At 42.5% G+C, this 17,651-nt stretch overlaps 1 protein-coding gene across 1 annotated transcript; it reads right to left on the bottom strand.

Annotated features, from left to right (window-relative positions):
• Positions 1–1,744: 1,744 nt before the first annotated feature.
• Positions 1,745–12,405, bottom strand: fbxo28 (F-box protein 28). The gene is made up of 5 exons (XM_087837470.1): positions 12,217–12,405; positions 11,003–11,112; positions 9,498–9,636; positions 5,064–5,259; positions 1,745–4,799 (listed from the first exon to the last, which is right to left on the bottom strand). Exons 1-5 carry the CDS (start codon positions 12,403–12,405, stop codon positions 4,297–4,299), a joined length of 1,137 nt encoding a protein of 378 aa, XP_087693596.1. The 3' UTR covers positions 1,745–4,296.
• Positions 12,406–17,651: the final 5,246 nt, after the last annotated feature.

The following is a 17,651-nucleotide window of genomic DNA, read 5'->3' as shown; positions in this document are numbered from 1 at the left end:
TGTTTCAATTCTTCAGTTGTCACACTGACCAACGTGTACATAATAACCTAATATTCCTGTGTGCTATAGACTACAGTGTATGCTGTACAACTACCTAGTGTGTTTTGTTGCATCAGTCTGCGTCTCCCAGTTCATTTGTGTTTCCCCTACATCCCCAATGTGGCAAAAATGCACGTGCTCTCCTCTAACCCCCTCCACGTGCCTACCCGCGTCATTAACCGGCGTGCAGGGTACCGTCATCCAATAGCCTACCAGAGAGCTCCCTAAACGTCGGTAATTGACGAAATTAGCCGCGGACAGGCCCGTTGTCAGTATATTCATAGGGACATACCTACTAGTACATCATCATCATCCAGAGTAAAGTCACAGAGAAGCGAGTACTCACCTTTGCTGCTGTTGCCACTTTGTAAAGTTTGAGTTTCTAACGAGGGTCAGTGTTGCCAGATTGGGCTGATGCTCAAATCCAGCCAGATGTTGTCTATCAATCTCGCGCTCTCTCTCCATTAATAACCTGTCAGCGTAACATAATCATTAAATAGCAGACCAAGCATCACTGCTGCATTAAACACAAAAGAACAGTAAATTGGGTTTGCCAGCTGACTGACTGTCTTTGCATCAGAAATGATTAAATGTATATATTTTTAGTTTCACTTTATTTATTCATATACTGTATTTAAATGTTGTATTTAAACGCAAGTCAAACTTGCATCAGCACAACTAAATTCTCCACCTGTCTATGGCAGCCAGTGGGAACACAGATGAAGGCAACGCTGGTGTATAAGGTGCTTCATCAATCAGCCTATTATTGCTTCATATGTCTGCTTTTTAAAAAAATCCGTAAGGGACTTTTAAGAGTCATGTCAGTCTGTTGTAAATGTGTTTCAGGGCTCCGTTTCTGCCTTTATTGGTCTCTGTCTTGTGTGGTTTTTGTGTGTTTGTTCGTTTATTTTTCTGTCCATCACCATGAGTGACTCCGAAATCCAAGCTCCGTTAATGGTCCTGGATAATGTGACTGATCAGCAGGAAGCTCCCTCTTGAATTAACACCATGGGCACTTTTAGATTTCAACACAGGTGATTGTTACACTCTGGAAATGAAATGAAGGTGCGTTATTAAGCCAATAAATTATGAAAAAATGTGTTCATGACAGAGCAGAGTTCTTGCATTTTGTGTAAATTTAAGCATATAACAATTTGATTATTGCTTAATTAAAAAACTTAAGTATAAAACCAAGAAAGCTACACAGCACGGGGGGTTTACAAACACAAGTCTCACTTATTGGCTAACTTATTTATTCTGTACGCTATACAGCACATAAAAATTCACATTTTATGTGACTGAAATGTTTATTTATCTGGGCTAAAGACTATTCATATGAAACGTGTGTACTGCATATTTGCACCATATATAATGCATATTGCAGGAAGTAACACCTGCATATGTTTAAAAAATGGCTTTGATCTTGATGCAGAGTCTCATTGCCACACTGCAGCATCCCAGCACAGCGTCCCAGTCAGTCATCAGAACTGTGGTTTCCTGTCTCCAGCACCAACATTTCCTGTTAGCCATTGTTTTTATTTCTTTCGTGCCAATGTCATGTATCCACCAAAATGGACAATACGACCGACCACACATGATATCAGTTACATTTGTTTTACTGTTGTTTTTCTACCAAACGTAATGAATGAATATGATGAATGAACACTCAGATATTAACATTAAATCTACAGCTTCATGTTTACAATCAGAGATACACAAATGTGTTAGCTGATTTTTAATAGGTTTCATTTGTACATCAGTAACAGTAATGTGTGCAACAAGACTGTACAATTAGCCCCAACTCGGCCAACTCAAAAGATCGTTTTCTTGCCATACGTACATGAAATAATTCACAATCTGCACTTTAAAATACATGAAGAACACAGTAACATTTTCTAGACTGAGACGCAGTCTCAGATGGACCCACCAGATTTTATCTTCTTGTGCTTTGTTGCCTTGTGTCTTCATAATAGACACGTGAGATGCATTTCCAAAATGTCTTTACCAAATGAACGTGCCGTGTGTTAGTTCAGGTCATCCAAAGAACATAACAAGGAAAACACAAGTGCAGCCACAAGGCAACAAAACAAGTTTGTACAGAGAAGGAAGCAGGCAGAGTGTAATGTTAATCGGTTCCCACTGCCACCATCTATTTGTGCAAAAAAGTCCAAAAATCAGGTTCACTTCCCTCGTCTTTTTCAGGTGGAGGCAGAAGCCTCAGGAAGAGTTTCAAAACATAAGGAGGAAACAAAAATCAGCTGGCATTTGGGACAAAGTGAGAAACACCTGCAAGTTTTAGAAGTGACCTTTGAAATGCATTTTTGTTTCCTTCCTTCTTTCCCCACATGTACGTCTACACTTGTGTTTTTCTCTGAGTTTACTGAAGTACTACAAGTCCTAAGCTGGTGAAAAGCCCAGTATGAGCCAGCAGGGATTCTATATTTGTAATTCAAAACTGGAGGAGTGTTTACATGATCTGACAACGCCATCCCAGATATCTTAAAAACAGTATAAGAAGCAAACAACTGATCATTGTTTTCATTTGGCTCATTTTGGACCTCAGAAACGGACTAAAACCTTCAGATCTTCATCAGCAGACGAGGTTGGCCAAATGTTGTATCATGTGGCTGAAAATGTCGATAAAAGCCAGCAAGTGACACCAGGTTACATTTATTGAGTTAAAGTACTTAATTCAAGGTCGTCTCAGTTTTCAGACTGTTAGCAAAGTGAAAGTAGTAAAAGTATTGTGCAAGCCTGCCAAAGTTAGGCCTTGTGTGTCTCCAGTTTGTGCAGTCAGGACAGACTACACAATGAACCCCCCCAAGGTAAAACTCTGACCTGTACTGGAGCACATACTGTGTATAGTGAATATGCAGAATGTTTGAAGATCATATCAGGCTTCTCACGTCATTCAGAGAACAGATGCAAAACACCAGTTTGCCATCAAGGTCAGTTTTATAGTATTTTTATCCTCAGCACAGCTCATACAGTAATGCATCATATAACAGCCAAATATGGACACGAGGGGCTTCAAACGCATGACTGCTTTCATATTCAGCACGGCTCCTGTGCTCACTGCTGCTTCGGTGAAGAGTGGAAAGACAAGCTGATGCATATCCCCCCCAAAGAGCTGATACAGGACAGTTTGGCTTTCTCCTCCTTTCAGCCGTGCTTTTCATGACGATTCAAGAATTCATCAAAATAAACTCATCTGAGCAGCAGCTCTTGAAAAAAAAAAAGAAAAAGCAAGCTACTAAAAAGAAATAAATCACTTTCATCGATTCATATTGCACTTAGCCAAACTTAGGAAGAAGCTGCTGCAACTGATTTAGACCCCTGTGACGATCACTAACTACTAACAACATGCAACCGCAGTTAGGCTGTTCCAGGAGCATCGCACTTCCTGTTTTCATTGATATCCTTTAGTAGTTTATGTTCCCAAAATGACAAATATGAACATTTTCTTAACAAACAGGAAATGCATTAAATCACATGTGCAAGGTGACTTCTGTTAACAAGACTCCAAATATAAGGCTGCAAATATAAGCATCTTCATTTGAGAGTACAGTGATTTCAATGAAACCTTTAATAAACAACCTTTTCAGAGGCAAATAGCCACCCACCCATACCCTTATTGATCTAAGTGGTTCAGAAGCCTTGCAAGGACTTGCCAACAAATCCTATGTGCAGAACCAGGACACTGATGAATGGAGCATAAGAAAAAACATTGTGTAGCCAAAGCCTAATGTCTTCTATAGAGTTACATTATCATGCAGGTAGTGATAAATCATCAGCAAGTCACTCTGTCACCCTAGGTCACACTGTAGTCTGACTCAGTCCACTGCCTGAAATGGTGCTCACTACACCGCCACATGTGGAGCAATCCACTGCTCAAAGTAGAAACGACAGCGCGGAGTAGCTGAGAATGACCTTTTCAAAGGTGAAACTAAACTAGTGACGTGTTTACATAGTAACGTATTATTAGGCGAGTCTTTAACAAAAGGAAAGTCAGACATTAACAGTTCTGTAACGACAAACCTAACCACGTGCAAAGTCCTGGATGACGTTCAGGGTTCAGTGCTTTGGACAGCAGAGAATTATCCCACAGCGCAGCGGGTGGTGTCAGCGCTGTGTGTGAGACAGTATACAGGAAGTGTGTTGGTGGAGTGGCTGATAACTCTGGGCACTGGGTTTAAGATGTGATCCGTCAGACCTTAAAAATCAAAATAACTTGAGCTAAATGACACACTGAGTTTCTCATTTCTTGCTGCGCAGCCGTTTGGATTGTCGTGGAAGGTCTGAGCTTTTTCTGGTGCGTTTTAGTGAAGACCCCACCTCACCCTCCGTCTCCCTGGGTGAGGCTGCAGCCACGCCTGTCAAGACAGCAGCAGACGTGCCGGCAGCAGTGAAAGACACAGCGGAGCTGCTGGATGTGGAGGGGACAGTTGTGTTGGGCCTGGGTCCTCCGATAGCAGCGGCGCTACTCTCCATCAGTTCACGGAGCTTGTGCTCCAGCTCTGCGAGGCGGGCGTTCTGCTCAGCGATCACCTGGCTCTGTTCCTGCAGCTTCTGCTCCTGGTCCTGCAGCTGCTTCTGCTGCTCCAGCTGCTTCACCCGGATTTCCTGCATCTCCCTCCGCAGTACCGTCATCGATGCCCCGTTCACTTTCACCTGCTGCTGCACCTTGGTCATCTCAGAGCGGGAAGGTGTGTTCTTAGCCAGCAAGGACATGGTGGTCAAAGAGGTAGATGGACCTGCCACTGAGGGCACAAGACACACATCTGAGTCAAGCGTGTTCCAGAGTTAGCATAGAAGCAGAGCGCGTGCAGAGCAGCGCAAACAACCAACGGCTGGGGGGGCACGTAAGATAAAACAGGACGATGACTTTCTCGTCTCTCACATTTAGTGACCACTAAAAGCCACAAACGCACAATCACTGTGGCTCAAATGTTGCATTTAAAACCTTGGACACCCGGTGCAATAGGGATGCGCAACTATTATTGTTTTTGTCACATTTCAATTACCTGGTGCAGAGCCAATGAGGCGACCAGACAGATCGGCTCCCGGCAGTTTCTTCTTCAGAATGGGGACGATCTTCTCATCGAAGTACTCCATGGCCATGGAGGAGATGTCCCTCAACTCCTGCAGAACCTCGTGAGCTCGCTGAGGTGCTCGGGTAGAGTTCACGTAGCGCAACACGCGGTAAATCTCATCTATAACCTGATGACACACAACAGCACGTGAAACAGGCTTTTAAAAGCTCGATGCAGCATTCAGGTGTGGGAAGCTGACCTGGTCGGAAGAAACAAATTAAAAGAGGCTCTAGTATGAGCCACTACTAACAGTTAAAGCATCGTTTTAAATGGTCACATGTTGAACTGTGGTGCAGCTAAGACGTCCTAAACCGGCAACAACCTGATTAAAGACGGTTTCAACATCAATAATCAAACAAATAGTTTTCCTTTCTAATCACGCTGGTACTGTTGTTGATTTAGGGCATTTTCCTTCCACTGCAGTTCAACGTGTGTTAAGGCCCTGGCCATATTCCAAATCAGTCTGTGCCTTTAAGAGTCTCTGCAGGTCCTCCACGTGATTGGAGGAGCCGTTTTGGGCCGGCTTTGACCTGCCACCTGCTGACTGACACGCACTATGAACTGGCCATTTCAAAAACCCGCCTCCTGCAGATGTTCCCCTGGCAGCAACAACAGCTGTCCTCGGCCTCCAAACTCGCAGTGCTTGATCTTGTAAATAGCACTGAAGCAGAGGGGGTGAACACCCTATTTTTTTTTTTGCACTTTTTCTCTTGTTTGTTAAATTAGGGAATTAAAGGTAGTGCTTGTGTTTTGTTTAGTTTGGTTTCGAGTAGGGTTTAGGTAGCACTTCTTTGGAATAGCTTGTTTTGTTTATTATTTTGGCCTTTTTCACCCTGGAGTTTATGGTCTAAGGAGCTTGGAAAGAAAAGCATCTGGACTTCTTTAAGTTGCTTGAAGACGTCTTCGAGCAACTTAAAGAATCTTCACAGACCTTTCAGTTTTGTTGTTATTGGTAGCAATAAACCTCACTCTTAGATTGGCTATTGGGCGACTGGGGTGTGGAAACCCTGTCAAAGTAGCCATTCACTTCACTTGAATCTCAGTGCTCAGCTCAGATAAAATAATTATTGTGGGTGATTTTAACATCCATGTAGATGCTAAAAATGACAGCCTCAACATGGCATTTAATCTGTTATTAGACTCAATTGGTTTCTCTCAAAATGTAGACATTTATATTTACAATAATTGATTACACAGCAGTGGAGAGTAGACTTTATCACAGTAGACATCTTTCTGAAAGCGCTGTAACTAAGTTTAAGAATATAATCCACCCACTGTTATCATCGTCAATGCCCTGTACCAACATAGAGCAGAGCAGCTATCTGAACACAAGTACCACAGGCCTTCAAGCTGGCTGTAGTTAAACCTTTACTCAAAAAGCCATCTCTAGACCCAGTAGTCTTAGCTAATTATAGGCCAATCTCCAACCTTCCTTTCATATCAAACATCCTTGAAAGAGTAGTTGTCAAACAGCTAACAGATCATCTGCAGAGGAATGGTTTATTTGAAGAGTTTCAGTCAGGTTTCAGAGCTCATCACAGCACAGAAACAGCTTTAGTGAAGGTTACAAATGATCTTCTTATGGCCTCTGACAGTGGACTCATCTCTGTGCTTGTCCTGCTAGACCTCAGTGCAGCGTTCGATACTGTTGACCATAATATCCTGTTAGAGCGATTAGAACATGCTGTAGGTATTACAGGTATTGCACTGCAGTGGTTTGTATCATATCTATCTAATAGACTCCAATTTGTGCATGTAAATGGAGAGTCCTCTTCACACACTGAGGTTAATTATGGAGTTCCACAGGGTTCAGTGCTAGGACCAATTCTGTTTACATTATACATGCTTCCCCTAGGCAGCATCATTAGAAGACATAGCATACATTTACACTGCTATGCAGATGACACCCAGCTCTATCTGTCCATGAAGCCAGATAACACACACCAATTAGTTAAACTGCAGGAATGTCTTAAAGACATAAAGACTTGGATGGCCGCTAACTTTCTGCTTCTTAACTCAGATAAAACTGAGGTCATTGTACTCGGCGCTGAAAAGCTTAGAAATATGGTATCTAACCAGATTCTTACTCTGGATGGCATTACCTTGGCCTCCAGTAACACTGTGAGGAACCTTGGAGTCATTTTTGACCAGGACATGTCCTTCAACGCACATATTAAACAAATATGTAAGACTGCGTTCTTCCATTTGTGCAACATCTCCAAAGTTAGAAATATCCTGTCTCAGAGTGACGCTGAAAAACTAGTTCATGCATTTATTACTTCCAGGCTGGACGACTGTAATTCATTATTATCAGGAAGTCCTAAAAACTCCCTGAAAAGCCTTCAGCTAATCCAAAATGCTGCAGCAAGAGTCCTGACAGGGACTAGAAAGAGAGAGCAGATTTCTCCTGTTTTGGCTTCCCTTCATTGGCTTCCTGTTAAATCCAGAATTCAAAATCCTGCTCCTCACATACAAGGTCTTAAATAATCAGGCCCCATCTTATCTTAATGACCTTGTAGTACCATATCACCCTATTAGAGCACTTCGCTCTCGCTCTGCAGGCCTACTTGTTGTTCCTAGAGTATTTAAAAGTAGAATGGGAGGCAGAGCCTTCAGTTTTCAGGCCCCTCTTCTGTGGAACCAGCTTCCAGTTTGGATTCAGGAGACAGACACTATCTCTACTTTTAAGATTAGGCTTCAAACTTTCCTTTTTGCTAAAGCATATAGTTAGGGCTGGACCAGGTGACCCTGAATCCTCCCTTAGTTATGCTGCAATAGATGTAGGCTGCCGGGGGATTCCCATGATGCATTGAGTTTTTCCTTTCCAGTCACCTTTCTCACTCACTATGTGTTAACAGACCTCTCTGCATTGAATCATATCTGTTATTAACCTCTGTCTCTCTTCCACAGCATGTCTTTATCCTGTCTTCCTTCTCTCACCCCAACCGGTCGCAGCAGATGGCCCCGCCCCTCCCTGAGCCTGGTTCTGCTGGAGGTTTCTTCCTGTTAAAAGGGAGTTTTTCCTTCCCACTGTCGCCAAAGTGCTGCTCATAGGGGCTCATATGATTGTTGGGTTTTTCTCTGTATCTATGAAGCGCCTTGAGGCGACTTTTGTTGTGATTTGGCGCTATATAAATAAAATTGAATTGAATCTCTCCCTTCCTAATTATGTCCTACCTTACCTTACTATGGTAACTAGACCTTCCTCCGACTCATCCTCACTCAGTCTTACATTTCTCCACAGCTAATGGTAGCGACAGCAGCTCCCTGGGACTGTAAGGGCTTTATATTAGTGGCTGCTGGAACTACTGTTGACAGTGCAGCTGCTAACAGGTCGGTTAATATGACACACTTTGTATCTACTTCTGGTTCATTTTCCTCTCTCAGATTTTCAGCTCCACATTTTCATTTTTGTTTGTCCGTCTAGATCAACCACTTCGTTCACACTCAACTCTGTTCTGTGGGGAGCACACAGGAAAGGTAGGGGAGATGCTGGTTGTGCTGAGAGGTTTGACTGGGCCATCCAGTGTCAGTAACAGAAATGAACCTGTGCACTGCTGTCAGTGCTTGTAGGGCTGGTTAGTCATGTGACAGCTGAGTGTCTCAGTTACTTGATGAAACCCTCCTGGTGATGAGCCAACTGCAGACTGATTTCCATAAACCTTAACAGGACAATGCAATCAGACTGAACAAACTAATGAGGAAGGCTGGTTCTGTTGTTGGCATGAAGCTCGTCGCCCTGGAGGTGATCAGGTACAGAATGCGGGCAAGACTGCCGGCAATCATGGAAAATGACCCTACATAACACACTGGACGATCTGAAGAGCAGTTTCAGCAACAGGTTCCTTCAACCTGTCTGAGGGAACGTTACAGGAGCTCGTTCCTTCATGCTGCTGTCAGACTCTGTAATTCATCCACGTCGGTCAGGTCCACACACGCAGAACAGAAATAATCACACCTCACTGCACCCTGCCACTTCTGTGTACCACCATAAATACCTGCACACATACTTGTCCTTTTATATTTCATATTTATACCTATATTGCTGTATTTAAAAGCACAAGAGCCATATTCAGCATCTGAATTTGACTAAAACTTGCTTTTATTGCTTTGGACTCATCTTGTTTACCATCCTGCATGTAGCGCCAGACCCAGGAACAAATTATAGCATGTCACGGCAAACACCAAAGCATGGATTCGTTTCACTTTATTAAAGACACACAGGGCTCCATAGAACATAAACTAAATACATAAAAAAGAAACATAAATGTGGACTTGCTGCAAAAGGAAAAAATGAGCTTTTTAAATGAGAACTTGAAAACTACTGATGCTGCAGAGTTGTTTGCCAGTAGCAGCTACACTAACCTTTCCAGGAATGAAGCAACACAGGTTTGAGTCCACATATTTCATGAAGGTCATGTTGAGTAGTGAAAGGCGGGTCTCCACAGCAGCCAGGATGTCAGCGTGACGGGCCAGGGAGTGGTTCCTCCTCTCTGACTCTCTCCTGGAAGACAAAGGAAACATGAAGAGAACTTTAAAGAATATCTATTTCTATGTATCGTCATTTATATGATCTTTTTCTTGACATCATTAAGAAAAATTTCCCCTCCAAGCTTTGAGTTAAAAGATTTACTGTTCAAGACTCATTTGACTTATTTTAGAAGTGAGAGTCAAACTTGTTTGAAAAGGATCAGAAATAGATCCTGTAACAGACACAGGAGCCTGTGATGACGTCAAGAAACTACTGTAGGTTTGACTAAGAAACAACAAAAAACCCCAAAAGAACTTGTTTTTGTTCTTGTTTACACAGAAACCCAGCAGGAGGGAACATAGCCTCTGACCTGCTTCTACTTTGTCTGGTAACTACTATCTGAAGCTAACAGGCCTCAGCACTCAGGCCGACACCATGAACTTCACATGAAGGTCAGATAAATAGGGCTGGAATTAAAATGGTGACGTACCGGCAGCCACCAGTAGAAATGTGAAAATCCCTGATGATTTTCAGAAAACTTGACCTCTGACCTTGATGTTAAGGTTACCCGGATTTAAACTCATCCAAGATTTTTAGTAGATGCACCTATGGTTTGAATTCTACGTCGCCTCATTCTTGAGTTGTTGCATTCACAAACTTGGGTGCCCACGCTGCCTGCTCATCTGGCTGGGCGATATACCATCAGCCTTTTACAGCTGAGGGGTAATAAAAAGGGTCTGAAAGCTCAGACTGTGTAAAGCAGTCCCACCCACCAGCACAAATGATCCTTCTCTTGACATTTAGGTATGAACACAAAGCGGACAGCACAAAGCTGAACCCGTATAAACGGACACTGCAGCCTGACTGATTATCAAGCTTCTTCCCTGTTGGAGTTCAGGGTCCGGCCGCTGTGGTCGGCTCAGCGTTCAGTTGGTTTTCACATCACTCTGGGATCGTGGCTAGCTTAGAATTAGCATGCTATCTGTGCATGTGCTTGGAAAGAGCTGAAGTTGTGTTAGCAGCATAATGCAGCTGTTTCTATCCTGGATGCAGTTTGGACGTTACCATCATGCTCTCGTCTGTATTTTTGTTTTATGAACAATGACTTTTCCCTCCTCTGCATTTAAATACAATGCTTTCATTTAGTACGAGGTACATGTGAATTTTATATCCCAGCTTATGAAGAATTTAGAAAAAATACTTGTGTAAGGATGAGATGATTTTGACAAAAAAGACTATAAGCGCTCTACATAAGTGTCAGCCAATTCATTCAGATCAAGGAAAAAGTATAAAGTCATTTCCGAGCTTCTTAAAGTTGGCCAAATAATTAAATAAAGGAGAGTTCCTGAAGAAAACCAGAGTGTAGTGAGAGTGGAATAACTTGTGATGTGATACTGACCTGGGCAGCTGGGCTTTGACTTGCCTCTGGCACAGGCTGTGGTAACGCTCCACCTTCAGGAATCCCTGATTCAGGACACGCTGGCAAATCATGTCCATGCGCTTGCATACCTGAAGACAGATCAGAGAGAACAGGTGGACAGGTAATCTGATGAGTATGTTTCAAGTTATTTGCCTACATGGGATTCTTGACACAGTACTTTGGATAAAGTGGAGGGCTTCCAGTCTCTACATTCACAGTTTTAAGAGCTGATACATTGGCTCTTATCATTCCTGTTGTTTTTAAAGGAATATTTACCATCCTCTCTTACAATCCTGCTGCAAAAACTACTCCCAAGTGTCACAGTTAAGGGGATCAGAGGAAAAAGCAAAGGCTGAATTCTACTTTGGGTTAGACTGGAGGAAACGCTTTCTGCTGCTTAAGGAAAAAAGTCATGAAGTCACTTGTTTAAACCTGATCATTAAATATCAACAGTCATTCGACACTGACCTGATACCTATCTGCTGACACAGCTGCACCGCTCATACTGGTAAGTAAGGTGTGACACAGTCCACAGAGTATTGTGTAATGACAGAGTAAGGCTAAAAAAAAAATCTTCATTGCACATCTTGTTTACATGTCACAATATTTTGCATCAAGAGGAGAGTGTTTGGTAGCTATGAGTGTCTCAGCAGGAAAACGGTTCCAGTCACAACATTAAGTTCATCTGCAAATGTCAGTGAAAACACGGGTAGTGCACAGCAGTCTTATTACCTCAGTTAGCCAGTGAGCCACGAACTCTTCAGCGAATGCAAACGAACATATGACAGCGACTGATTCAAACATTTCTGCACAGCAGGAGACGAACAAAGCCTCCAGGCTGTGTGCCGAGCAGGCTGTAGGTGAATGGAGCTGCGAGGCTCTTACTAACCTCACAGAGTTACATAAGGACAGAGGACAGCCACGAGCCCGGCTCTGGCTGCAAACAACTCCGTGACCAACACTCATCTGCGCTCTGACAGTTGTGTGATTGTGTTGTGTTGTGTATCCCAGCCCTGCTCGTCTCGGCCGTCTTGCTAACTCGCACAATGCGGGCCGTGGCTGCAAACAGACGGCTCCAGACTGGAGCACGGAGGTGAAACAGCCTGATGCCTGCGCTGCCTTTACACGAGTGCTACCCAAACAGGATTCGGAGCCCTGGCTAGCATTAGCTTTGCTGCTGTTTTTGTTCTCACCGAGCGCAGCAGGCTGATCTCATCGTAGGACAGGAAGTTGAGGATGGTCTCGATGGCCACGATGGGCAGGCCCAGCAGGGGGTTGTTCTGGTGCTGCTGGTCCGATGGAGGGGGTGTGTGTCTTAGTGACACGATATCTGAGTCCAAGGACCCAACACATCCATCAACTCTTTCTACCACGGCCGCCATCTTGCTTTGAGACAGAGGAGCCGGAAATGACGTTTCAATAGGAAGCTCGTGCCATTTTTTCTCTAAAGATGGAAAGACTGACTCGACTGTTAACAGCCAGCCGGACAGTGCGGTCCGCAGTCATTTGAAACCACCATGAGCTGCAGCTCTCACACATACATGCATTAAATGCTGATGTGATGAAGACAGCAGCGACACTTTGTTCATCAGAAAGTTGGTGCAGGTGAGCCGGGACCCACACCTCACAGTGTTTACTCTCTTCTGGTAATTTTGGTCTTTTCCACTGGTGTCAGAGTGGGGGGGGGTTCAGTTTCACCAGGTGAGCTCTCCGCTAAATAGCCGCTGCCTGGGACAAAAAATCGGCCCAGGCATTTTGAGCAGTTAATGCCCTACCTGGCCCCCCTGGCAAAACGTTGCTAGACCCGCCCCTGCAGTTACCAGCTGTCAGCTACTTATAAAAGGATCCTGGTGTTATTTGTCTCTCAGAACAGTTCATAACTTCCCTTCAACTCATTCATGTCACCTAAAAGGTAAACCTGTTTCTCCATCACCTGTTCAGCTCTGATGATTCAGTAAGGACATCTCCTGGTTTCATCCAAGTGGTGTCCAAAAAACGACGTGGGCTTCATAGATAATTGGGAAACTTTCTAGAGGAAACCTGGTCTTGTTAGGAGAGACGGCATCCATCCCTGGGCCTTACACAGAGTTTCTGTCTGATTTCTCAGACTTTTATCTGATTTAGTTCTGAGCTCAGATAAAATAATTATTGTGGGTGATTTTAACACCCATGTAGATGCTAAAAATGACAGCCTCAACATGGCATTTAATCTGTTATTAGACTCAATTGGCTTTTCTCAAAATGTAAAAGAACCCACCCACCAAGTCTCTGTTAGTACATGACTTAATAATTGATCAACAAATTGATTTACTCTGCCTTACAGAAACCTGGTTGCAGCAGGATGATTACGTTAGTTTAAATGAATCAACACCCCCGAGTCATTCTAACTACCAGAAATCTCGAAGCACAGGCCGAGGGGGAGGTGTGGCAGCAATTTTTCACACCAGTCTATTAATTAATGAAAGACCAAGACAGACTTTTAATTCATTTGAAAGCCTGATGCTTAGCCTTGTCCACCCCAGCTGTGAAACTCAGAAACCAGTCTTACTTGTTATCATCTATCGTCCAGCTGGGCCTTACACAGAGTTTCTGTCTGATTTCTCAGACTTTATATCTAATTTAGTTCTGAGCTCAGATAAAATAATTATTGTGGGTGATTTTAACATCCATGTAGATGCCAAAAATGACAGCCTCAACATGGCATTTAATCTGTTGTTAGACTCAATGGGTTTCTCTCAAAATGTAAAAGAACCCACCCACCACTTTAATCACACTCTAGATCTTGTTTTAACATATGGCATAGAAACTGAACATTTAACAGTGTTTCCTGAAAACCCTCTCCTGTCTGATCATTTCTGATAACATTTACATTTACAATAATTGATTACACAGCAGTGGAGAGTAGACTTTATCACAGTAGATGTCTTTCTGAAAGCGCTGTAACTAAGTTTAAGAATATAATCCACCCACCGTTATCATCGTCAATGCCCTGTACCAACACAGAGCAGAGCAGCTATCTGAATGCTGCTCCAACAGAGGTCGATTATCTTGTTAATAATTTCACCTCCTCACTACGTACGACTCTGGATACTGTAGCTCCAGTGAAAACTAAGGTCTCTAATCAGAAGTACCTGACTCTGTGGTATAATTCTCAAACACGCAACCTAAAGCAGATGACTCGTAATCTGGAGAGGAAATGGCGTGTCACAAATTTAGAGGATCATCATTTAGCCTGGAGAAATAGTTTGTTGCTTTATAACAAAGCCCTCCGCAAAGCCGGAACATCTTACTACTCGTCACTGATTGAAGAAAATAAGAACAACCCCAGGTTCCTCTTCAGCACTGTAGCCAGGCTGACAAAAAGTCCGAGCTCTTTTGAGCCAACCATCCCTTTAACGTTAACTAGTGATGACTTCATGAACTTCTTCACAAATAACATTTTTATCATTAGAGAAAAAATTACCAATAATCATCCCACAGATGTAATATTATCTACAGCTACTCTTAGTACCATTGATGTTAAGTTAGACTCTTTTTCTCCAATTGATCTTTCTGAGTTATCTTCAATAATTACTTCCTCCAAACCATCAATGTGTCTTTTAGACCCCATTCCTACAAAACTGCTCAAAGAAGTCCTGCCATTAATTAATTCTTTGATCTTAAATATGATCAACCTATCTCTAATAATCGGCTATGTACCACAGGCCTTCAAGCTGGCTGTAGTTAAACCTTTACTCAAAAAGCATCTCTAGACCCAGCAGTCTTAGCTAATTATAGGCCAATCTCCAACCTTCCTTTCATATCAAAAATCCTTGAAAGAGTAGTTGTCAAACAGCTAACAGATCATCTGCAGAGGAATGGTTTATTTGAAGAGTTTCAGTCAGGTTTCAGAGCTCATCACAGCACAGAAACAGCTTTAGTGAAGGTTACAAATGATCTTCTTATGGCCTCTGACAGTGGACTGTCATTGGCTCCCTGTTAAATCCAGAATTGAATTCAAAATCCTGCTAATCACATACAAGGTCTTAAATAACCAGGCCCCATCTTATCTTTTTTTATTCACAATATTTTTTTATTAATTGTGGACACAGTTTATAAAGAAAAAGAAGAAGAGGGAAAACACAAACTGTTTACATTGAATACAAAACAGAATTTCTCATGTGAGAACATTGTTTTGCTCTTTTTATTTATCAAACAAGCAACAAAAAAAATCCCAGTAAAAGGAAAAAGAGAGCGAGAGAGAAAACAAAAACCCAACAAAATTACAAAAGCCACAACCCGGGAGGGATTATGATATTAACCCTTCCCTTAAGAACCACTCAGAAGTTAGCTACGACATCACTGAGCTTCACGTTCCCATTAACACAGACAGACACCAGACCTCTATGGAGAAGCAAATCCGTTAGTCAGCTGGATCATCCTTAAGTTGAAGTTTAGAGAAGTTTTCCAGAAAGAGACCCCAAAAGGGCACATTTTATCAAATGTGCCCTTTTGGTTCTGGATGGAGCAGTGGATCTTTTCCAGACTGAGGCAGGACATGAGATCAGCAAGCCACCGAACATGGAAGGGCGGGGCAGCAGCCTTCCACCTTATCAAAATTGTACGCCTAGCCAGGAGGGAACCAAAAGACAGCACCCTACACTTTGCTCTGGGAATATACTTATAATCCTCTCCCGTTGTACCAAAGACAGCAAGTAGGGGGTTGAGAGCTAGTTTCAGGCCGGTAGCCTTGTTCAAAGTGCAGAAAACCTCCTCCCCAAAATTTGCCAGGACAGGGCAGGTCCAAAACATGTTGGTTCGATTGGCATCATCAGACCCGCACCTGTTACAGCGAGGGTCTAAACTGGGATAAAGCTTAGCTAATTTGGATTTCGATAAGTGGGCCCTGTGGACTACTTTGAATTGTAACAGGGAATGACGGGCGCAGAGTGATGTAGAGTTTACCAGAGAAAGGACTGAGTCCCAGACGTCATCTGACATAGATATACCCAACTCCTTCTCCCATGTGGACTTGAAGCCTACAACGGGAGCTGGGGTTACACTGCAGTTTATTATAAATGCCTGATAGTTGCAAATTAAGGAGCTCGTCCAGTAAGTTAGCAGCTGGAGCTTCTGGAAAATTGGAGAGGTGGGATTGCAAAAAATGTCTGAGTTGTAAATACCTAAAAGTGAGTTTTGGGATACTGTATTTTTTTGACAGCTGACCAAATGATATTGTGTATAAAGAGATCTTTAAAGCAAATAATACCTGCTCTAGACCAGACCTGGAACAAGTTGTCCAAAGTTGAGGGGAGGAATAGGTGGTTTGAAAGGATGGGGCTTTGAAAGGAAAAATTATTAAGATTGAAATGTCTCCTGAACTGCGCCCACACCCTGAGGGAGTGCCGAATTATCGGATTAGATGTAAAGTTGTCAATGGATAAAGGAAGAGAAGAACCCAGAAAGGAGGCAAGAGAAATACCCTGAGTTGAATCTTATTCCATTGCCAGCCAGCTGGTGGGTCCCACACCCTCCCCAGACTTTAACCAGTAGGTCAGGGACCAAATATTGGCCGCCCAATAGTAAAAGCGGAAGTTGGTGAGTGCCAGACCCCCTTCAATCTTAGGTTTCTGGAAATGCACCTTAGCTACCCGTTTACCCTTCCAAATATAAGAGGAGATTATAGAGTCTAGAGTTGTAAAGAACTACATGGAGATGAAGACTAGTAAAGATTGAAATAAGAATTTAGGAAAGATATTCATTTTGATTGAATGAATTCGTCCAACCAGAGTTGTGTTCAGGGGTGACCACTGTTGAAGGTTTTGTTTGACATTCTTGAATAGTGTGAAAAAGTTGGATTTAAGAAATTGTTTATACATTCTTGTAATTCTAATACCCAGGTAGGTGAACTGCTCCTTGACCACTTTAAAAGGGAAACCCGAAAAATCTATTTGAAACGCTTCTTCATTTGATAGACAAAGTTTGCTCTCAGACAGATTTAATTTCTAACCAGAGACTTGACTGAAACGTGTGAGTAGTGGCAATATAGACGGTAGGGAAGTATGTGGATTTGAAATAAAAAGCAATAAATCATCAGCATAGAGAGAGACTTTGTGTTCAGTTTGACCTATTTCCCCAGATAGCAAGGAAACATTGAAACAATGTTGAGTCAATATCAGGCGATGTCATTAAATCAACATTGAAGTGTGACGTTGACCTAACATCACTCTTGCACCCTTTCTTAATGTTGAAACAACGTCAGGTTTTGATGTTGAATCAATGTTGAAACCTGACATTGATTCAACGTTATATTTTCTAATACTGTTGACATTGAAACAATGTCAGATTCTGATATTGAAACACTGTTGAGCTATGGTGTTGATTTTCCACCTCTTTTGCACAGTTGCTTTTTATTAAAACAACAGTTAAATCATGACTGGAAATCTACCTTTCTTTATAGGTATTTTAACCAATACTAAACTACTGCATGTTTCCATCAATACTTAAACCACCTAAACACATAATTGTACTTATTCCTCAAATTGGACACCCTTTATAAAAAAAACAACAACAAATGTCTCACAATGTATCATGTCAATATTAATATCCTAAAATAAGAAAGCATTGCATGTGACGTAACAGAGAAAAA

The sequence above is a fragment of the Neolamprologus brichardi genome, unplaced genomic scaffold, assembly GCF_056152115.1.
Source record: "Neolamprologus brichardi isolate AB-2024 unplaced genomic scaffold, ASM5615211v1 NODE_ptg000033l+_length_6344489_cov_1, whole genome shotgun sequence".
In the NCBI taxonomy this organism is placed as follows: domain Eukaryota; kingdom Metazoa; phylum Chordata; class Actinopteri; order Cichliformes; family Cichlidae; genus Neolamprologus; species Neolamprologus brichardi.
The sequence above is the reverse complement of the archived record's forward strand: the minus strand, read 5'-3'. Positions and strand labels throughout refer to the sequence as shown.

Coding starts and splice junctions, on each gene's coding strand:
- fbxo28 (XM_087837470.1), bottom strand. CDS start 12,405: ATGGCGGCCGTGGTAGAAAGAGTTGATGGATGTGTTGGGTCCTTGGAC. Junction 9,637..11,002: donor GTCAAAGCCCAGCTGCCCAG/GTCAGTATCACA, acceptor TTTGTCTTCCAG/GAGAGAGTCAGAGAGGAGGA. Junction 4,800..5,063: donor CCTCATTGGCTCTGCACCAG/GTAATTGAAATG, acceptor TTGTGCCCTCAG/TGGCAGGTCCATCTACCTCT.